Raw genomic sequence first — 23,654 nt, forward strand, 5'->3', positions numbered from 1 at the left:
TGAGGGACCCACGCCGGTAAGGTACGAAAGTAATAGAGCAGCCTTGGCAAAGCCACCATCTTCAGTAGTGCCACCCGGCCTTGCACCGATAAAGGTAGGGAGGCCCAAAAGGTCATGCACCCCCTCAGAGCCCTGATGCAGCGCCCTATATTTCCTTCGAGCAGAGTCGTGGCATCGTGGTAAATACGGATCCCTAGATAGGTAAAACAAGTACCCTCCCAGACCACATCCACTGAAAGAGGGGGATATGGCGTATCCACCGCAACTGAAAAACGCAGGTTTTATTCCAGTTCACCTTGAGGCCCGACAGCCTGCCAAAATTTGCCAACATCTCCACCGCCCCTTCTAGTGCTTTTTCCGTATCCTCCAGGTACAGCAACAGATCGTCTGCGTACAGTGATATGTGATGAAACTCCCCACCATGTCCAATCCCATTGTACAGCGCCCCTGTTCTCACCTTCGCTGCCAGTGGTTCCATTGCCAATGCAAACAGGGGAGATAGCGAACATCCCTGCCTCGTTCCTCTGCACACCGGATAGGCGGAGGATATAACAAACCCCAGTCGTACCCTGGCCGTAGCAGAGGAGTAAAGAACTCTCGTCCAGCGCCCGAATCCGCCCTCTAGGCCAAACTTCTCTAGCACCCTATCAAGGTACTTCCACTCCAGGCTATCGAATGCCTTTTCGATATCCACCGATAAAACTGCTGGTTTGTGATCTGTTTCCAAGGTGCCGTCTAGTAAGCGGACCAGTCGGCGGATGTTTATAGCGGTGTTCCTAGTTGGAATAAACCCGGCTTGGTCCCTGTGGACCAGCATGGTCATGTGCGGCAGTAGTCTGGTGGCCAATATGCGACTCAGAATCTTGTAATCCACCGTCAGCATAGACAGGGGTCTATACGACGTCACGTCAGAGGCCTCCCTACCAGGTTTCAGCAGCGGTACCACCAGTGCTTCCCTCATCGATTGGGGTAGACACCCCAGTTTCATGGCTTCAGAGTATACCGCTAGTAGCCTGGGCGCCAGAGTGTCAATATATTTCACATAAAATTCGATCGGTAGGCCATCCACCCCGGTGTCTTATTTCTAGCCATCTGCTTGATGGCCACCCGAATCTCCGACACCGTTATGGGACCGCCCAGGTCCTTCGCGGTAGCGTCATCCAGCACTGGGGTATGGACACTTTCCAGGTAGTTGTCAATGGTAGAGACGTCCACCTCTAGCCGACTTTCATATAGAGTTGTATAGTACGACAGGAAGCGCATCAAAACTGCTTCTTGCGAGTAGACTACCGCTCCTGTCTCCGTCTTCATGCTCATAATCTGGCAACCTCTAGGTTCCGGATTGTCAAGTTTAGCTAGTAGGGTTCCTACCTTATCCCTTTCCGCATGTACCTTGGTAATATACAACTTATAATCATAGCACCGCAGTCGCTCTGTTTCCGTCGCTACCAATTCCTTCGCCTCTAGCAGCCGGTCCTGTAAATCCGGTCGCTCAGGCCTGCGCTGTACCAGATCTCTCAACACACATTCCGCCTTTTTCAAATCGGCCAAAACCGTTGTCCTTTCATTCGAAAACCTGCCCATGCAGATGCCCCTCACCACCACCTTCATTGCATCTCATCCAATCGATCTCGTGGCAGCTGAACCCTCGTTCTCACCAAAAAAGCGCTCTATGCCCTGGTGGACCGTATCACTGAACACCAGGTCCTCTAATGTATCAGGCCCCAGTCTCCATGTTGGAACCGCCGACCTCGTTCGCTGCCACTGCACAGTCATCAGTAATGGATTATGGTCCGAAATGGTTCTAACCAGGTATTCTGTGTGAGCTATCATGGCAGCCAGGGGGCCACTACATAATATGGAGTCTATCCTAACATGTAATGCATGCAGCGCCGAGAAGGAGTAGTCCCTAAGATCAGGATGTTGTTCCCTCCATACATCAATAAGGTCCCACCTCTCCTGCCAGTCTTTCCTGTGTGTGGCTAACCTGCGCACTGGGGAGTCGGCTAAAGGTGGGTGTGATCTATCCAGTAAGACATCGGTGATCGAATTGAAGTCACCTCCCAGTATGACGGGGCCCGCTAAGAAGTGTGCCAGCGAGCCTGTCAATCTATCAAAAAAGCGGGCCTGATCAGCATTGGGGGCGTACACACTACATAAGACCACGTCACGGCCATACAGCCTTCCCTCCACCGCTACGAATCGACCCTCAGGGTCCACCAGCTGGTCCGTGGCCTGGAAAGGGACCCCCGCTCTCACCCATATCAACACCCCCCCTGGCAAACGCCGAGTACGATGTGCCAAACACCTGGCCATGCCACCTCTTCTGCAGTGCAGTACATTCCTGCTTGGTTAAGTGAGTTTCTTGCAACAGTGCTATTTAAATACCACGCCTTACCAGATAGGCGTGCACCTTGTATCGTCTTGACATTGTTCGAAGTCCACGGACATTCCATGTAAGGCATTTCAAATTAGGTAACGTCCCCATTGCAGCCATCCCCCAACCTTCCCAGCAGTGTTACTCCGCTACGCACGTCATTGCAGCAAAACCCCCCGGAAAACTCCCCCAACCCCTCTCCCCAGAACAGGACCTAATAACACAACATCCGCCCCCATCCAAACCTGTAACAAAACACACATTCTACTACTCTGTAGTCGTCACTAAGAAGGCCTTAAGGGCAACGAGAGGGTGTTTCAGAACCGACCTGAGGCAGGCAAGGCCCTCGCCCTGAGCCCGCGACCCCATGCAGTGTTGCGACACAATACCTGCCTTTCCGCAGGCAACCAGGGCAATCTGCACCAGCAGGATTAATGAGTATGGTCCTCACTCTAAATGTCATTCATTAAAGAGCCGCCGGTCCCCCAGAGCTATCAACGTCCGAAATGTCTCCTCCAGATTTTCCTCCGTCCTCTTCAGAGTCCGATCCTATCGATTGTCCCTCCTGTTGTGAGCCCTTGATGATCGCCGTTGCAGCCAAAGCTCCTTTTCTGTCCGCCGCCATCTGATCATCCCGCATCGCTCTCTTGAGTTTATTCCGCTTGCGGATTCGTTGGGACTTTCGCACCTGGATAGGTTTTTGTGTCTCCTTCTCTTTCTTACCCCTGCGATCCGTACCAGCACGATATACCTCGAGCCATGACCACACCTCGTCGGGAGTCTGAAATAATTGGGTCGTCCCATCCGTGATCACTCGCAACTTGGCCGGGAAGAGCAAGGAATATTGTATGCCCTCATCCCTCAGTTCTTTTTTCACTGCCAGATAAGAGGCCCTGCGTTTTTTGACCTCCTGCGTGTAGTAGGGAAAAACCGTGACCGAACTGTTGTCCACCTGGAAGGGGCCCGTCGAGCGTGCCCTTTGTATCAACAGGCCTCTGTCCCTGAAATGCAAAATCTTGACCACCATAGGTCTGGGTGGGCGGCCTTGCAAGGGTGGGTGGGCGGCCCTGCAAGGGTGGGCGGGTGGGCAGGTACCCTGTGCGCCCGTTCCAAGAAGAAGAAAGGGGAGAGACCCTCTGGGGCCACAACCGTTTTCAACCAGTTCTCCATGTAGGCTACCGCGTCATCCCCCTCAACTTTTTCCGGCAGGCCTACCACCCTCACGTTGTTCCTTCTATTTCGGCTTTCGGAATCCTCCGCCCGCTTCTCCAGCGTCGCCAGGCGACCAAGGATATCTGTCAGTTTGTGCTCCGCGGTCACCACCGCCGGTTTGAGTTCCTGAAGCAGTAGCTCATTTTCCTCCACTCTGTCAGTTAGTTTAGCATGATCTGCCCTCAAGAGAACCAGTCCCGTGGCAACCTGCGCTATATCTTGATGCAGGGACTCCTTGGTCGTGGTTATTGCCTCCAGTATGCCATCTAGTCTTTTATTCAGTCGCTGTTCCTGCGCCAAGCCTTCTGAGTCAATATGGGTCCTGCTATCCGTTTCAGGCCCTTTCGCCTGGTCATGCCTCTGTTTCAGTTTCAGTTCGTGACCACCGCCGTTTCGGTTTCGCTTCCAGGGGATTTCTCGGTTCCTACGTCCATCCGCAGAGGAATGGCGGCCTCTCGACCTTCCTCTCCCCGCACAGTAGTCTGTTTTCCTCCCAAGCAGTGGTTACCTCTTTCAGGGGTTAGATCGTCCTCAGCCTGAGGGCCTCATTACCGTGATCAAAATGGCAGTTCACTATCCGTTGCGCCCCACTCCGGGTGGGTAGCGATCACACGCAACAGTACTTCTGTAAGCACCTAGCGGCCCAAGAGCCTTTCTTTGCACAGCCTGTCGTCACCCGCTGTGTAGGCTCACCAGGTCCCCTTGACAGTCAAATCGAGGAGGTCCCAATACAATGTTGTGAAGAAGCCAATAGTTCACACCAAATCTAGCAGGCAAATGCCATGTTGAGCCTTATCTGTGGTCTGTGTGGAGTGTTGCTCTGTATTGATCCGGTGTGCAGACCCCCAGTGCCAGCCGATCCCCACACCACCGCCTCCTGTGTGGCCGTGCAGTGTCAGATTGCCGCTGCTGGTCGCCGATCTCGTCAACAGTCGACGTCCCGTATCACCTCGTCCCATCGGTGAAGCCCGCCCGGGCTCACTCCTCATTTAGCTCAGCAATCGCCTTCGTGATCTGTCGCCCTGTGCAGGGGTGAGCTCGTTGTCGTCGGACTCTCAGCGGCAACGATCGTCTCGGGCCGCGTTCAGGAAACGAGGTCTTCCTCACACGGTCGCCATCTTAGGCAGCGGGGATCGGCGCCTCGATCGTAATTCTCTAAAGTGGCGGAGAGCGAACTTTATCGCAGCCTCATCCGTAGGCAGGGGCTCCACTCCGCTCACTCCATCAGATGTTTTCCTTCAGCATTTTCCAGCCGCGGTCCTTCGCACCTCGTTGTTCAGTCTCCTCCGCTCGGGGCTCCCGCCTTCTTGCAATCAGAGCACAGCACCTCCTGCTCCGAAATCGGTTCTAATTACACCATTCGGCCTCCTGCTTCTTCGAAAGGATGCTCCGCCGCTACACCTGGGGTTCCGTGCAGATTGCCCGCGCTGCAAGCGGCGCGTAGGCAAAGTTTATCAGGAGAACTTGCGGGACCGGGCACGGAGCTACAGGCTCACGCCGCCATCCCTATCGGCGTCCAAGCCACGCCCCCCTTGAATCTCGCCCAATGAAGGCATGCAATCAACTGAACTCGGCTTGCATCCATTTTCATATTTTTTTTAGACTAAGTATGTATGCGGTCTCTGCGTGTGCCTTGTACTTCATTGCTACATTTCTCTTGGGCAGTATCTGTGCCAAATTTCTGAATTGGGAAAATCAATTTAGGATTTTAGGCAGTTCCATTAGGCCCGGCAAACACACCAAGGAGTCCCTGGGCACGGTTCCCCCTAAATACGCCTGCTATTGGCCCCACAACCAAGTCCAGCAAACTTGAATGCATAGATATTCCAACACCTTGTGGTAGAAAGCAGCCTTCGGACGCTGGGATCTAGGGCAGGGGTCCGATGACCCAGGGATTATTTTAGCAACCCTCTTCAGTGACAAGTGTGGCTGGTTGATATAATTTATCTGCATACACTTAAACCGTTAGTTTCTCATAACAGTTGTGACCTAGGATGTTGGTCCATTCAACGTCCGTGATTTCTTTACCTAGACATTGAGTCCTTATTGCAGTTATCTTGGAGTAGAAGGCAGGTAGAATGGACAGGTAGAAAGTAGTCCGTACCCGCCAGCACGGCCCATATGTCAATATTTAAGTGAGCGTCTTAGACCTCTCCAATTCTATGTCCTCCACCCACACACATGCAGTGCTTACTACCACTTCCTGAACCCTAATCTCTTAATACCGCTTAATGCTACCCTTCCCTGAACGCTAAACCCCCTAGCTATTCATAATTGACTAGCACTTTCAGAACTACTTTCTGCTATTTATGTTCAGCGGAGCTGTGCTCCATTGCAGCAGTGGCTCCTACCAAAATAAAGTGGTGGGGCAGCACAGGGGCAAATAAAAATAAATTGAGAACAGCACTTAACTGCTTCTCACTCTGGCTGCCTCGGTGCTACTTTCCTTGTCCTTGGGCTAGCACAGGCACAGATTTCCCACCCAATCCAGACGCTGCTCTCATGCTGTGATCGCAGCGTCTGGATTGCTCTGAGCAGCCTGTTTAGGCACTCATGAAGGGACTGGGAGCCTGTGCCATTTCTCCACCCAGCTGTACAATACAGCTGGGAGTAGAAATTCTAAGTGTGTATGTCTGTTTGGCCGACCTAAGACTGCCAGCCAAACTGACATGCGCACTTGCAAGTGCCCTCCACTCCACTTCTCTTCCCAGTCCTTGGCTAGTGTCTAGAGGATTGCCTGGCCCCACTCTAGACTCTGTTACGTTACAAAAAAGGGTATACCCAATTAATGTCCCTGGGACCTGGGTGTGTAGTAGTACATGGAGAAGGGGTCCCAGTACATATTCATTATAAACAGATACAAATCGCTGGATTCCACAAGGAGTCACAGTCAGAACCTAGAATGGACAACCTTTGAACCTGCCAGCGCATGCCTCAGTCCAAATAAGTTCACAATGGCTGTCAATTCATGGCATTATAGAAATTGTTAAACCTTCGAGGTTCTGACTGTGGCTCCTTGTGGAAGCCAGCGATTTTGTATCTGTTTATAGATAAAGGTCGCTTGACCAACACTTTTTCGAATACCCTCTAATCCCTGCACACAATTACACTGTCTTTTCCCTCCCTCCCCTTTTCACTTTTGGGGCACTTATGTCGTTTTTGAACAATAATGCAATGTTTATGTAAGACATAACCACCTGGTCCATTGTGATTTAAATAACAGTGTACCCGCTTGATTGTCTGTCTTTATGTTCTCTCAAATGTCTTTTCCATTATTTTTTGATTTTAATGAATATGTACTGGGACCCCCACTCCAGACTCGACAGTATTGGCTGCCAGTGAAAAATAAAACTAGAATATTGTTTTAATATAGTTTTCTATTTATTTAATTCTCAGTGGGGCGATGCTCCTTCATCATTGCGGAGGAGCCGCCGCTGCTCCATTGTCATTTGGGACAAATGAACATCAACCCCATCAACCCTCTAGTAGAGTCATTTACAGAATATCTAATTTATTGCTGATATACCACAATTCTAAAGTACTATTTACAAGTTTATTATTAAAGATTTGGTTCTCCAAATGGGTCTACTCATCCGTTATCTAAAACAAGACTAATACACTTCAATTGAGATTTTAAAAGCATTTTAGAAAAAGTAAAATTTTTAAACAGGTATTTTCATTCTGGGAAGAATAGCAGTTGGCGGGCTTAAGCAACATAACATGCATTATAGTGAAATTTCCTAGCTATAGTGAAGGAAAGTTTCAATTCTATTATGGACCAGAAGGCGAGGTTAGGCTTGAACTTTCAATGCTTTATCAACTAGCAGCCATTTTAAAAATCAGTAAACACACTACATTTCCAATCAAACCATCGGATAACTAAAAATGTCCAGTCCACCAATCAGAGCGGCCGTATCCTTCAACAGTCCCTGTCATCGCTCTAGCTTCCTCTTTCTGCGAGCACAGCCAGACTTGGTTGTTTTGAACCCAGTTTATTCGAATCCTTTCCTAGAAATAAAACACCATATGAGATAAGAAATCCATCTCTGAACGTGAACATGTCAACAAAAGAGCAGACCAGAATTACTGTTAAAATAGGACATGTTCAGCCAATTTATGCTGAGATCACAATTGTCATAACAAACATGGCATAAGCTGTATCGGACAAGGCATTATCCCATATTTCTCCAGTGAAAAAACCGTCAGACCATGGAATAACCATTACTCTAGGGTGGGAAGACTAAAATATAGTCTACTTGGTGGGCTAATCCTCTCCTCTGCATCTGTATTGAAACTTTCCTTCACGATAGCTAGGACATTTTTCATTCTATGTCCAGACCGGAGGCGAGGATTAGCTAGTTTAAAGCTTTTCTACCAACCGAGATGCCAAGTGCGTTATCGGCTTAAAATAAAATCTTTTAAACATTGTCAGAGGACCAATCCGCCGTGTTGAGAATGTCCTCTAAGCGTGGCCCCAGGCAGAACGCCTTGGAGGCCGTAGCTCCCTGCACGGAGTCCTCTCCGAACTTCGAAATGTCAATTCCTGTTTCCTGCAAAATCCATCTAATCCATCTTGCAATAGTGGGAGAAGACACCGCTTTGTGAGGTTTTGTAAGTGTGATAAACAACTGCTATTCACCCGGATAGCGGATTTCTTAAGTCTTATTTTCATATGCCTTTAGTGCTTTCACCACACATAATTTGGGGATGTTAAGAAAAGCAGGATAGGACACGATTCTTGAATTACATTTAGTACGTCTAGAAATGTGAAAAGTGACCGCTTCTGGGGTTAATACTCTACCTGTAAGGTCCAGCATCCTTACATCCGATACCTTCCTTCAGGAAATCAGACAGAGTAGCCAGGTTAGCAGACATCTGCTTCCTAGAAAGATGCTTGTTGGATGGCCAGGATTTGAACAACAAAGAACTATATACACATCCCACAGTTGAGAGTAGCGTGGTTCTGGAGGAGTAGACAACCAGATGCCCCTAAGACGTTTACGGACAAGGAGATGATCTCCGACTGGATGCCTGTCCCCAAAACTATGCCGGCGGATATCGCCAAGCGGAAGGTATTAACTGATCGGTACGCCAGACCTTCCGTTGTCAGGTCCGTCAGAAAATCTAGGACACATACAACGTCTGACACCATGGGATCGAGTTGCCGTTGATGACACCAATGAGACCACTTGAACCAAGCGGATCAGTATCGTTTGTGTGTGCTATCTGCCCAGGCCTTGGTAAGTAGAGCTGCAGCCTGAGATTAAATGCCTGGGACTTTCCATCGTTACCTGTAATCCACCACTCCATGAGGAAGAGGGACCAAGAGATTATGAGAGAATGAGGGTTGTGTACCTGACTTTCTCCTTTATTATCTCTGTGCTCAGGCACAATACGCTATATACTGGTATCATCCAACCCCATACCTGACAGACACGGCGGTAGAGGAGGGGCATGCATCACCTATTCCTTTAACGTTTATCATAACGCATAACCGACCTCCACTACATGCCAAAGATATTAACACGGTAGATCCCACCAGCAAGGCATAGCAAAGACTAGGACAACTGGCAGATAAATTGCCCCTATATGCGCCAGCCCTGTCACTAAGTCATCATCCTGAGCTCTCTGTTACAAATGAGGAGGTGGCTATGAACTTATTGCACCAAGCGGGGATAGATACCAGGGGGGACCTTTATAGCAATGGGGTGTTTAAGAGGGCGCAAGATCGGCCATACATCAAAAATCAGACACTGCTCTTCCAATTCACCTACTACAGGCAGCAATTAAGAAAGTCTACCCCAGTTTCCCTGCTGAACGACCTTAACTAGATACGCTACAACTCTTGTGTCCTCAACAAGCACTAAACATTTAGTTTCACGACTATACATTACAGTGCAGAACGAGATGAGGAACACGACTGACAGGGCGCATGAGAGATGGGATAAAGTACTCTATGACCCACTCACAGAGGAGGAATGGCAAACTACCTGTACCCTGACTCCAATGTTAACCCCCAACGGCAATCTAAGAATTCTACATTTTAAGTATTTACATCAAACATATTACACACCTGTGAAACTTTATAAATATGCCCTTCGACCAGAAGCAAGGTGTAAACGCTGTGGTACGGATATGGCGGACTTCAAACACCTTGCATGGAGCTGTTTGAAAATACAGGAGTATTGGGTGGAGGTCACCTCTTTGTTGACAGAAATACGAGTACGGTAAGGTTAATGTGCGTAGCTCTACACGTGCCTGTTTGCCCGCCCAAATCAACTTGAGTACCGCCAATGTTATTCGTTTGAATACCTCTCGTGGGGGGGGGGGTGTTACCCCCAAATATTTTATGGGGTCTTCTTGCCACTCGAGAGGGAATTCTGTAATATGTGGTAATGAGGTGTCTGTCAGTGGGATGATGGAAGATTTTGACCAGTTTATCTGGAGCCCAGAGTGCCTCCCAAATTTGATATATTCATGAAGGAGTGGGGCTAAGTTTTGTTCGGGGTCTCGTACGTATAGCAGCATATCATCCGCATATAGCGATATGTGCAGTGAACAACTTGGAAATTGCAGGGCAGAATGTTTATGATTTTGTCGGACTTTGCACGCTAGCGGCTCAAGGGCGTGGGTGAATAGCAAAGGAGACAGAGGGCATCCTTGTCTTGTCCCCCGTGCTATATTTATCGGGTCTGATATATAGCCGTTTACTCGAATTTTAGCTGTTGGTCGCGTGTACAGCAATTGTACCCATTGAACGAACATGGGAGGGAAACCCATCCTCTTAAGCACCGTTAGTAAATATGACCACGCAATGGAGTCAGAAGCCTTTGCGGCATCCAACATGACCGCCACTACCTCTGTGACGACACGATGGTGGGGACTTTGGATTGAGGGGAGAATGCGGACTTTGCCAGGAGGAGCAACCCCCTTGGAAGCTAATCCAGCAGTACTTTCTTGTGGAGGTCATGTTTGCTCGGTGAGCAGAGGACTACTCATTGGCGCCACCATTCTTTGCCCTGATGTACACAGCCCCGGAGTCGCCCGTTGCCTTGCTTGCGCCATGGTGGGGCTACATCTAGTGCTGCCTCCCCTGGCCCTGATTGGCTATTGGCGCCGTCTGCGTCAAGACCATGGCGACTGCCAAAGCAAAAAAGGAGCGATCACGCGCGACCTACTTCTGAAGACTTCGGGGGACCCTCCTGGCCCGGTGCAGACCAGGGGTGGTGAAGGCGTTGACGTCGCAGTAGCCCGTGAATTTTTTGAATCCTATGTTTGCTTCTCTCCATGAGGATATCCTGACGGTGACTACAGATCTGCAGACATATTTAAGTGAGGTGAGACATGATGTTGGAGAAAGGGTGGCTGCTCCAGAGGAAAGTTTGGTGACCAAGGAGGAGGAACTTGCGTTGCTTCAACAAGAAGTTATCCGTTTGCAAGCCCAACAAATCCATCTCTATCTCATGCAGAGGATCTAGAGAATAGATCGAGGTGGAACAATATTCCTATACGAGCGGTCCCTAGCAGCGGAGAAGGAGCAGACCTAGAAGGGTATGTGCAGGCCTTGTTTAATTCTGTTATGGGCACCTGTGGGGAGAATGGGATTAAAGTGGACTGATGCCACTGAGTGGGCACCCCTCGCCAGCCCAACCGCCCCGTGCAGATTTCTAAGTCTGCGTACAGGACTTTAAAGTGAAGGAAGGCATTCTGAAAGCGGCACAATCCACCCAGCCGCTACAATTTAGAGGTCACTCTCCGCAACTATTCCAGGACCTTGCGGCAAGTACACTACATAAGAGTAGAGACTTTCGACCTGTGCCCAACCGTCCGCGATCTGCTGGAATAGCGTACACTTGGGGCTACCCCTTTTGCCTCATCTTTCGATATGAGGGCAAACTTCATCAGCTTTGCTCTGATCCGCTCATTCTCCGATGCTGAGAGTGACGCTGCTAACCCTCCTAGCTGAACATTCGTTGGGCGATGGGGAACGTTGCAGCATTGAGCTTGGTGGGGACAGGGTCGGCTAACTTCAATACTGATTAGTGTCCCTTGCCTTCTTAGTTGCCCCCATTTGTATGGACTTCCCGTTGTTGATGGACTTTGAACATTCTTTGTTAACTCATTTATTCCTTTCTTTTTTTTTGTTTTTGTTTTGTAATGATGAGGTTGGTACTGTGTTGTTTGGGGTCCCCCTCCAGCGAGCCAATACCTTGCACTTTTTATTCATGCCTATCACTAGCAGATCGTCCCTTAATTACACTGCCTTTATACCTCCTCTGGGATTAGCAAAGCATGAATTTGACCTCTCAAGAATTGTTTGTCGAGATGTCTGGAGAGACTAAGATAGTTAGCCTTAACCTGCAAGGCCTCCTCAACCCTACCAAGAGAAATGTGGTATTCTCTTTGTTAAAGCATTCTTTGGGTGGGATATGTTTGCTTCAGGAGACTCACTCCCTAAGTATGCACCCAGAATGCATGCTAGAGGATTCCTGCAGCAATTCTGTTCTTCCAGGAAGGTCGAGAAAGGAGGGGTGGCCATCCTGTTTTCCAAGCACTTTCCAGGCTCTGTCCTAGGGCCTGTGGCTGAAATTAAGGGTGGCTTACTGGCCCTCAGGCTCCAAATAGATCCATTCAATTTCCTGGTGACCTCGATTTACTCCCCCAATGAACATCACAAGACCTTTTTATTGGCTGCCCTAGCTAAGGTACTTCACTCCCCTGACGCAGCTGTGGTGGTGGGAGGAGATATGAATGTAGTAATGGATGGAGTTAGACATTACAAGGGAGTCATCATTATCACAACCAGTTATGGCATTACTGCAAATTTACAGCTAAATGTGAAGCATTGGTCTTGTCTCTTTATTACAGTAATTGGTGCAAAATTAAAACACATTTTTTGCTTGTGTTCTGGAACTAACAGACACGTAATGTATTATTGTTAAATGCACTATAAACACTTTACACACTTTCGCTGTAATTTCTCACTGCTTCACACATATTTTAAATGACCCCCAAAGTGGTATGTCCATGAATGGCAAAGTGCAACAAATATTAGTTGCTGACTATTCTAAAGTTTTTCAAAATAGCTCTATATTGACAGCGCAGCTGTCTGGCTGATAAATTGTTAGCAATTCTTTAAAATATATGTAGAGTAGAAGTTGGCTTGGATCTATCCAGAGAAGTATAACTGTCTCGCCTCATGGTATCAGCTGACGAGGTATCATTTCTTCTTCCAAGGAGTCCTTTCATTAGAATGCACAATTATTAAAAATCTGAACAATAGACTCAACTGTGCTCTTTGGTACACATGTTTTTCCCTTCTATATGCCTTCTACACTGAAAGTTATATTTTGGCTATTTTTTCCCATCATTGATAATGCGAGTAGGATAGGCTTAATGTGATAAGATGCGGTACAAAAGGGGGTGGTAATGGACGGAGCATCTGAACCAATCAAACACTCACACCCAGTCAAAAGATCTGGGTTTAATCCATCACGGTTCTTTAGCCCACTATGCCACCCCAGTTCAGACATGGCTATATGCAAATCAGTCTGACCTGTGCCTCATGGTAACAGTCCAGCCCAAACTGCCAAGCTATGCCTTCCCTGGACCGGAAACAAGCTTCCGAGGACCGGTTTCTGGCATTCCAGCCGTCTTCAGCCCGGCTTGCTTGAATCCAGTGGCAAAGTGAGCAAGGGACTCACGTCTGAGCATACCCTGCCACACTTATGGCGGCCAAAAGCGGTACAAAAGGGGGTGTAATGGACGGGGCATCTTAACCAATCAAACACACCCAGTCAAAAGATCTGGGTTTAATCCATCACCGTTCTTTAGCCCACTCTGCCACCCCAGTTCAGACATGGCTATATGCAAATCAGTCTGACCCTGTGCCTCATGGGAACAGTCCAGCCCGAACTGCCAAGCCATGCCTTCCCTGGACCGGAAACAAGCTTCCCAGGACCCGTTTCTGGCATTCCAGCCGTCTTCAGCCAGGCTTGCTTGAATCCAGTGGCAAAATGAGCAAGGGGCTCCCGTCTGAGCATACTCTGCCACACTTATGTGATAAGATGGCAATTGTGCTTAAAATACATGCAAACAGCATTTATTATTCCCTCGGTTTTAAATGTGTTGGTTCATAAAAGCCAGGGCTATTGGCTTTGCCAGTATATGTTGCAGGGAGTAATTACTGCTACCGCTTTCCTTCCTGTAGTATGGAAGTAAAACCAGCACGTGCAACCCTTTCCAAAATGTAAACGGGGTTCTTGCCCAGCCTGTGCAGCAGCTTGGAGACAACTAGAGACCTCTGGGGGTGGGGCTGCGCAACACAGAAGCTGCCCTGCTCAAAGAGGTTTCGCGTCATCGCCGCCTCCTCGAACCAGGATTGAAGGAGGTCTTGTGTTCTGTCGTGCCAGTCTTCCAAGCAGCCCAGTGAGCGACTTGGAGGTGTCGGACACCCGAGGCTGCTGTCATATATTGATGGTGAGAACTTAGTTTATAGTCTCAGAAGTTTTTAATTTACAGTTTATTCTAGTTCGATTCCCTTCAGCACGCTGCGACTTTTTTTTGATTGCGGTCGGTGGTGTGTGTAAACAAAGCACACACACCGCAACACAGGTGATCCAGCACGGCGGCGCGCGAGTTGGGGAATAATCTTCTGTTTAGTGACAGGCACGCTGCTGCTGCTACAACATGGGTTTGTTAGCTGCTTTCGTATGTTTCTTAGGGACCTCTCTATCGTAGTAGATGGACCCCAAAGAATTCCCTCCTCCTCCTCCTCAAATACATTTATGCAGTCATGCATTTCTCTGGTGGCATGCGCGACAGATCGTGAAACAATCCATTGTTTCTCTACCCCTGGCTGTTTTTCGTTTAACATGTAGACTCATGTCATCCAGTGTACCAGTTCATCAAACAGGATGTTTATCGGCGTAAGGTAATCACACATGGATTCGACGTTCTGTTTAAATTCAAGTGCCCCGGCGCACTGCTCTGTGCGCACAGGTGTAGTGTTGCATGTTTTGTATAGACGTTGTGTGTTTCCTTTGAATACATTTACTAGTGAGAAAAAAACATACATCACAGCGCTCCAATGTCCCTTTGTTTATGCATTGACATTTATTTTCTGTGATGCCATCTGGTTCAATAAGCATATTTTCCTTATCTGTGCTCTGGTACACACTGCATGCGATATAATTTCGCGTAATGGCAGCAGCCAGTGAACCACTGTACCACTGTGTGATGTAATTTCCAGTGATTTTATGTGGTGTTAGTGGTTTTAAAACTGAATATTGGTAAGTTAAAAGCTTGGGTGCTGGAGAGAAGCGTAGACGTGCACTCCCGATTTGTGGCTGTGACGCGCACACCCCAGTTTTATGTAAACACTTTTTAATAGCGTTTCGTTTTTTATCGCAAAGCTTTTGCATTCATCCTTGTAAAGTTGGGTTTGTATCATTCAGTACTACATGGTGCAATCATAAGTTATAATCTTTCTTGTTTATTGGATGAATCAAACCAGTTGATTACTGAAACATGCTTTGTTGATTCAATCGCATTATTGTGTTGACCTTGTCCGTTTGCATCACCGAATTACTAAAGCGTGACTGTTACTCCGAAGATGTTGTCTTGTATAGAATGTTGTGCTTGGCATTAAACTATTCACCGTTCTGATTATGATTTCCGAGTTTCCGTTAACTTCAACAAGAGAATCAGAAGCGAACTAAGAACCTTAACCTGTTAACTCAAGAAGCTGTTGGTGTAGCTAGTGTGGATTAGCTATGATGAATAGTGTGAACAGGCAGGATGTGTTTCAGGCCCAGTTGTACTTGGTAGCATATTTTATATGGTGGTGTCTCATAAACGTGGTAAGTACCTTTCCTCCCATCTGTTGTCTGAGTGGCATGATTTGCATTGTTCCTGTCCTATGCCTTTAAAATGGCCACAAGAATCAGAACAAGCGTTATTCCGGTGTAAGAAAAACAACCATAAAAGCATTATAAAACTCGTAGTACAAAAATGTTTCAGTAAAAATTATTTTTCGTTAAAAAGACACTCCCACTGGCCATTAATGCATGTTCTTATTTAAATGCATACAAAAGGCCTTTAGTAGGTGTGTGTATACATATATAGATTTATTGATTTTACACATAAACCATTTTGGAAAACTGAAGGAGTAAAATTCGAAATGTATTTTTAATAGTGCTCTCTGTTTCTGCCCATTTCTGGATCCATTGTCACTTGTTTCAGGGAAGGGCCTATGGAAGATGTCCATGCTTTGGCTGATGGTGTTGTTGCTTATATAACAACTAACAAACAATAGGAGGAGTATCACCAGAGAGAATCGTGGATTCTTAATGGGATGTGTTTTGGAAAAAGGAAATAATTCTTCCTTTTGTAAAAAAAACCCTCACTCACCAACCTAGTGGTGACATGCTTCATCATCGGGGTCCACCCTGATGACCGAATGCCATCAGGGTGTGCTACAACACCTGGACTACAGTGGAGCTGGATTGTGAATGTTAAGTGCAAAAAAAGTGTGTTAAAAATTGTCCTGGTTTAACTTAATACAATTTTTTTATTTGTAAGTAACTGGACAATGTTAAAAAGAAGTGTGGAGATACTTTGAGGGTAATTATGACCAAGAGTATCTCTGGAGGTGATCTGGTCTACCAGATTAAGGGTTTTTTTTTTACAAAAGGAAGAATTCTTTCCTTTTTCCAAAACACATCCCATTAAGAATCCACGATTCTCTCTGGTGATACTCCTCCTATTGTTAGTTGTTATACCTCACCCAGGGGAACAGGAGTAATCCCCACTCACATTTTGTGAATACAATCTCCCTTTTGTTGTTACATGTTGTTGCTTATATCACTGCTAAATCAATAAATCTGGATTCTGCTTTAGGGTGCTACCACGGTTCACACACAATCAGTCACCCAATCTTTGCTATAGCACATGCCCATCTGGTTGTTTTACCCAGGGACCATCTAGTATTAGGTACCTTTTCCAGAAGGGAGATAAGTTGGTGCCCACAATAAGTATATTGTGATCCGGATCCTATACAGGGCGCCTCGCGCCAGAGTTAGGCTTGGATCGGCGCGTTCTGCGGATTGGCCTTTGGCAGGGGCACTCGGCAGGGGTGTCTCCTCTCGCCACTACTTTTTGGCAGTTTCTGTTAATACGGAAATGGCACAGTGGGGGATCAGAGTGGGAGATTCCGTGAATGTGATTTCCTTATATGCTGACGATGCTCTGTTTTATTTAACGTCTCCGAGTGAGTCTCTGCCCATTTTGCTGCAGCTTCTGGACCGCTTTGGTGCGGCCTCGGGTCTGCGAATAAATCCCTGGAAGTCCCTGATCTTCCCCTTGGCGGGTTGTGGTACGGACCCGAGGGTGGACCTCTGGCAACTGGGATTGAGATGGGAACTGGAGGCCTTCCGGTATTTGGGAATACAGGTGGGCCCGTCGGACAAGCAATTGCTGGCACGTAACGCCGGGCGGGTGCTACGATCCCTCCAACAATCTGTGTCTTTCTGGAACACGCTCCCGCTCATGGGACGGCTGGCAGTGGCAAAAATGGTAATGTTGCCACGGACGCTTTACGTCCTGCAGAACTCTCTGTAAACCCCCCCCCCCCCCCCCCACGAATGTTTCGCATGCTCAACACGTTACTCACATCGTTACTCTGGGCAGGTGGGCGCAGCAGGGTTGCTCTATACACCGTTGTCCGGAGCTGGGAGGAGGGGGGTCTGGAGGCTCTGAGATTTGATTTGTATTACTATGTGGCGCAGCTCCTACCAGCTGCGAGATGGTTCGCAAGCACAGATAATTGGGAAATGAGACTCTTGCCGGCCAGGGCGGATGAGAGGACGCTGCAGGTGGCGCTGATGCAGGGAAGGGGAGCAGATGAGACCTTGTCATATGTAGTGAGGCATGCTGCGGGGATCTGACAGCGGTTTGTTGAGAGGATCCTGAGACAGGCCCCCTTTCACAGGGAGTTGCCAGTGTGGATTCTAGCACCCGTGATACTTATGGAGGACCATATGTCCTTCCGGAAACTGGCGAGAGGGGGGTTGCGAGACCTTAGTGGACCTGTATCCGGACGACTCCTTTGTGTCCATTGAACATGCTACGGAGGCCTTTGGACTGAGTGAGGGGCAATACCTCCACTACATGGGTCTCCAAGAGATGGCGAGGGAGACCTGGCCGCGGTTTCCGGAGGCGCCTCCGATGTCCCACACCCTCAACATCCCTCTTACTTGTGGTAGAGGACGACGGCTGATCACATTGTTGTATTCGGCCATGCGGCATGACTCGGACCCGCCGGTTTCACCAGCCTGGGCGGCCTGGGAAGCAGACCTAGGTGTTGCCCTGGAGCCCGGACAGTGCAAACGCATCGGAGCTCTCACCCGTAAGGTGTCGTGCAATGCGAGGTTCAAACTAATTCACTTCAACTTTGTTCATCGCACCTATATGACCCCGGTCTCCCTATGCCGTATCTCTGAAGACAGACGGCACAATTGCCCTAGGTGTGGGGTGGAGGGGCGGGATTTTTGCATCTGGCCTGGGAGTGTGGAGCGCATTCGGAATGTCACAGGTCTCCGGATCGCCTTGATTCCTCTTCACTGTTTCTTGGCCTTGGTCCCCAAGCCCAAGAAGAGAAACTTATCCTATAAGATGTTGCAGCTGCTCCTGGTGTTAGCGAGGTGAAGGGTGGCTATCACCTGGATGGGTCATAGGGCCCCTGAGGTGTCGCTGTGGCTTAGGGATGTCCGGGAATGGTCCTTGGCTGAGGAAACACACATGCAGCACACACGCAGGGATGAAAGGCTGCAGGAGGACCTGCTTGCGTGGAGGATGTGTGCTGTGGGGTCGTCCTGTAGTGACTCGGACGCTACCAGTGCTGAACTGTTTACCCCGGAGGAGTCGAACTCCGAGGGAGCGGGTGGCGGGAGCGGGGACGGGGGGGACTGTCCTGGAGTAGTGCCCTCCTGGTAACGCATGTATAATCCCTGTTGTAATTGTGATTTCCTTTGTCTCTCAAAGGTTCTGCTTATAATTCTGTTTCCTGTGCCTGAGTGGGCCCTCATGAGATGAACACACTGTACACATATGGTTTAATAATGATGCCAAGTTTGGGGAGGGACTGTTTCAGTGTTACCATGTTACACTAAAGTTTTCAACTGATAATAATGTTAAAATGTGATGATGCACTCTTACCTTGCTGCTGATAGCGCCTTCATGTTTCTTACCATGAATGCGGAGTTCCTTAGTTCATTACCATATTTTCGCCCAGCCCCCGGGATGTGGGCTGAATGGCGGTGTTTTTATCATTCATACTTAGGTCTTCCGGACCCGGTCTCAATTTAAGCTGGGGTTTACTCCGCTGTATATTTTTCATCATAATAAAAACAAATTTAAAAAAAAATGTATATTGTGGGCAGGGTAATAATCTCAAATTCTGGATTCACGTTGTTGATACAGAAAGTACAATACTATGTTATAGTCCTTTTTTTTCTTTCTTCTTTTTTCTTCTGTGGAGTAGTCGCTGCAGCACGATCGGACTGCAGAGACCGATCGTGCTGCAGCGACTACTCCACGCATCCCGATCGGGCATGCATCATATATGGAGTTTTCATTGTTATGACTTTAGACCTCACAATCAGAAACTGTCACAGTTTGCCCTGAAAAAGCCCTTGGCCCTCTGGGCGAAACACATGTCGGCTGTTTTTGGTTTCACTAGCATTTAAATAAAGAAGAAAAAAGACTATAACATAGTATTGTACTTCCTGCATCAACAACATGAATCCAGAATTTGGGATTTTATTACCCTGGGATTTTATATACTTGTCTTGGGTACCAAACTATCTCACTTCTGGAAAAGATATATTATGCTCTCTTGTGGGGTTAGAGAAGACCTAAGGAAGTTGGTTAACTCCCATCTATTTAAAGCGTGCTTTTTTTTGTACAATTTGTGCGTGTATTTTATGATTCAGTTTTGTTGTATTCCTGTCACTTGTCTTCTTCCGACTGTGCTTTTAAAGAGATAAGGGTAGTTTTGTTCATATTCAGGATAGTTATTCAGTCTTCTCCCTGAACCCATCGTGTATAACAGCTGTTGTATTGTGTGTTGGTGGTTTTGCACTAATTCAGTTCCATGGTCTTCAGAACATTTCTTTCAGTGCTTTATATGGTATAACTTGCTCTTTTGGGAGGCAATCGTTCTCTTTTAAGTTCTGGAAATTTTGAGACTGCATCCTCCATAGCAGTCCCCCAGTTTTTAACCTCTGTCCATGTGCGTGGGTGTGTGGAATCTGCCTAGTGTAGGCATCACCCCCCCCCCATACCCCCCCTCAACGCTTAGACTAATCACAACGTTGTGATAGTCTTAGGGGAGACTGGGTGTGCTTCTGCCTCAGCCTCACCTCATCAACTCCATTGGCTCAAGGTGACAAGTGCATTGAGTTTAAGGCCTTATGTTACATGTTCCGGGCCAAACATGGCTTGGCAACCCCCAAATACAAAGCCTGGATAAACCTAACATGCCCACTCGACAGCTGAGATCAGCAAGCCTCTCTCTGTTCCCAGAGTCCATCTTTCTTGTATGAGAGGCTGCTCGTTCACCTATCTCTGTCCCAAACTGTGGAATTCTCTTTCTTTGGAACTTAGGTTGTGTCACTCGCTCTTTAGTCTTTTGCAAGAAATTAAAGACCTTCCTTTCCAACCAAGTTTAATCCTTCTGCGCTTTCTATCTGCAACCTGTGGCTTGCGTTTTGTCCTGCTCATCGCCGGGAAACCCTGTTGGGTAGCTGTACGCTTTATAAATCTATAAATAAAATAAATAAGAAGGAACAGAAGATGGCGCGCGGGGCGAACCGGCAGCAAGAGATGTCACATTTAAATTTATTTTTCTATCTTACCCCTTGTTCACATTTCAGTTGGATCCCGTAACATTTCGTAGTGTAGATTACCAAATTTGCATGTCGTGGCTAGAATAGACCCACATTCCTCAATTGACTCATTCTGTTCTTTTTTTTTTTCTTCAAATAATGTACGTGAAGTATTTGTGACACACACAGTGGGAGAATAATGTTCATCCAAATTGAAAGTGGCACATCAAAATCACCAGCTCTTTACACTTTTTGCATCTGATTGTAAACCCCGAGTCCTTCAGGGCCAAGACAGTGCATCAAGAGTCTTTGTCCTTTCTGGTGATAAAACACTACCATTATCGTCAAGTGTAGCAATGTAATTCAAAAAATATTCTTTCCATTCTGTCCATCTAATGATAGGTTCTCCAGATAAAGATAAGCAATTCCTTAAATATCTCAGTCAAGAATACTAAAGCATGTTGTACAATACTACACATTTAGTCTGAGGTTCAAATCCAAAGAGGATGGTTTAAAACAAACATCAGACCTGAGGTTACAGATTCCTACCACCATTAAAGGCAGAAGTATAGTTTGATTCACCTTACAGCACCTAAAGATTTAAAGCAAAGAAGTATAAGGAATCCGTTTTAAAGTCCTCTAAGGAGAGTCGATGAGCATGGTCAAAATTGGAAATAAAGCAAAAATCAATTAGTTTGCAATGAAGGATTCCAGGTCAACTGCATAAAATAGCAGCATTAACAAAAGGGCAGTCAAAAATAAAAATGTAAAGGATGATTATAAAATCATAGGAAAAGAGTTCCGTTCTCTACCAAAGGAAGCGATAAAAACGTCTGTGTTGCATCAAAGAGGAACAAGCATTTTCAATGCAATGGTTTCGCCTTTGGAAAAGTTTGAGCTATTGGCATTATTAAGGACAAATTTTTTATTTATGTGTTGGTTTAGAAAACAGATAAATAAATGGCATTGTCACTTACATTGTTATTAGCTTAATCTCTGCAGTCTCTAGAACTCCATAGCACTCCCTAGTTACTCTACACTCCCTAGCACTGTGCACTTCCTAGCACTCCCTAGCTTCCCTAGTAACTCCGCACCTCTTAGCACTGTGCACTTCCTAGCACTCCCTAGCAACTCCGCACCTCTTAGCACTGTGCACTTCCTAGCACTCCCTAGCTTCCCTAGTAACTCCGCACCTCTTAGCACTGTGCACTTCCTAGCACTCCCTAGCTTCCCTAGTAACTCCGCACCTCCCAGCACTGTGCACTTCCTAGAACTCCCTAGCTTCCCTAGTAACTCTGCACCTCTTAGCACTGTGCACTTCCTAGCACTCCCTAGCTACCCTAGTAACTCCGCACCTCTTAGTACTGTGCACTTCCTAGCACTCCCTAGCTTCCCTAGTAACTCCGCACCTCTTAGCATTGTGCACTTCCTAGCACTCCCTAGCTTCCCTAGTAACTCCGCACCTTCTAAGCACTCTGCACTCCCTAGTCACTCCCTAGTCACTCCCTAGTCACTCTGCACTCCCTAGTCACTCTGCACTCCCTAGTCACTCTGCACCCCCTAGTCACTCTGCACCCCCTAGTCACTCTGCACCCCCTAGTCACTCTGCACCCCCTAGTCACTCTGCACCCCCTAGTCACTCTGCACCCCCTAGTCACTCTGCACCCCCTAGTCACTCTGCACTCCCTAGTCACTCTGCACTCCCTAGTCACACATACACACTTAAAGACACACACACCCCCCTCCAGAGCCACACCCCCCCTCCAGAGCTACACACACCCCCCAGAGCCACACACAACTCCGCACCTCTTAGCATTGTGCACTTCCTAGCACTCCCTAGCTTCCCTAGTAACTCCGCACCTTCTAAGCACTCTGCACTCCCTAGTCACTCCCTAGTCACTCCCTAGTCACTCTGCACTCCCTAGTCACTCTGCACTCCCTAGTCACTCTGCACCCCCTAGTCACTCTGCACCCCCTAGTCACTCTGCACCCCCTAGTCACTCTATTTATTATTTCTGGTATTTATAAAGCGCGACACTCATCCCGGGGGATATCACGGCGCTGTAAACAGAAGAGACTGCTGAGGACTGTGCTGAGAGTTCGTTTTTAGGGAACAGGTGAGTTTTTAGTTTTTTTCGGAATTGGGGGTAGTTTGTGGTGTGTCTGAGTTCTACAGGTAACTCATTCCACCTTTTGGCGGCCAGATGTGAGAAGGCGCGTCCACCGATCCTTGCCTTGTAAATGCGCTTGGGTTTAGCCAGAGCCAGTTGGTTCGATCTTAAATTCCTGTTGGGGGTGTAGAATTCGATTTTCCCTTGGAGGATAGTGGGCCAGTTTTATTAAGAGCTCTGTGCGCGTGGCATAGAATTTTGAAGGTAGCCCTCTGGCGCATTGGTAGCCAGTGGAGTTTTCTGAGGCATGCGGATGCTGAGTCTCGCTTGCCTTTATTGCAAACCAGTTTAGCTGCCTGGTTTTGTTGGACCTGTAGTCGGGAGAACAGTTGTTCGTTCATCCCTTCAAACAGGGCATTGCCATAATCCAGGCGGCTGACCAGTAGGGCCTGGGTGACTGTACGTCGGCAGTCCAGAGGTATCCAGGGGAAGATTTTTGCCAGGAGTTTAAGTATTGCGAAGCCTTTGCCCCAAAGTGATCGTATGTGGTCCTTCATGGATAGGGCGTCGTCCATAATGATACCCAGATTTCTGGCATGCTGTTTTGGGGTGGGGGCTGACCCCAATGATGGTGGCCACCATGTGGCATTCCATGTGAGTTTGGCTCCTCCGAATAGTAGGATCTCTGATTTGCCGGCGTTTAATTTTAAGCAGTGGTTTCGCATCCAATCCGCCATTTCGGAGAGACAGCTGTGTAGTTTTTTCTTTGTTGTCTCCGCCTCTTCACCCATGGTTACCATCAGCTGTGTGTCGTCGGCATAAGAACATATGCCGATGCCCCACTTTCTTCCAATGTCAGCCAGAGATGAAACATAGACATTAAAGAGAGTGGGGCTCAGCGAGGCCCCTTGTGGGACCCCGCAGCTGGTGGGATAGGGTTTTGAGTGGTACTGGTCCATGTGCACTGCTTGGGTGCGCTTGCTGAGGAATGATTTAATCCAGCTCAGAGCTGTGGATTGCACTCCTTTGCTCAGGAGGGTGTTTAGTAAACAATTGTGTGCTACCGTG

At 47.7% G+C, this 23,654-nt stretch overlaps 1 protein-coding gene across 4 annotated transcripts in view; it reads left to right on the forward strand.

Annotated features, from left to right (window-relative positions):
- The window catches only part of SECISBP2L (SECIS binding protein 2 like), an 877,433-nt gene that overhangs the window by 26,998 nt on the left and 826,781 nt on the right, over positions 1-23,654 (forward strand). The window contains exon 1 of one of the 4 annotated variants that reach the window (XM_086958271.1): positions 14,046-14,068. The exons of the other annotated variants lie outside the window; for them this stretch is intronic. Within the exon in view, the coding sequence (XP_086814397.1) occupies positions 14,066-14,068 (3 nt within the window). The 5' untranslated portion in view covers positions 14,046-14,065. Of the gene's footprint in view, positions 1-14,045; positions 14,069-23,654 lie in introns of those variants that run through there. 4 annotated transcript variants of the gene reach the window in all.

The sequence above is a fragment of the Lissotriton vulgaris genome, chromosome 2_1, assembly GCF_964263255.1.
Source record: "Lissotriton vulgaris chromosome 2_1, aLisVul1.2, whole genome shotgun sequence".
Classification (NCBI taxonomy): domain Eukaryota; kingdom Metazoa; phylum Chordata; class Amphibia; order Caudata; family Salamandridae; genus Lissotriton; species Lissotriton vulgaris.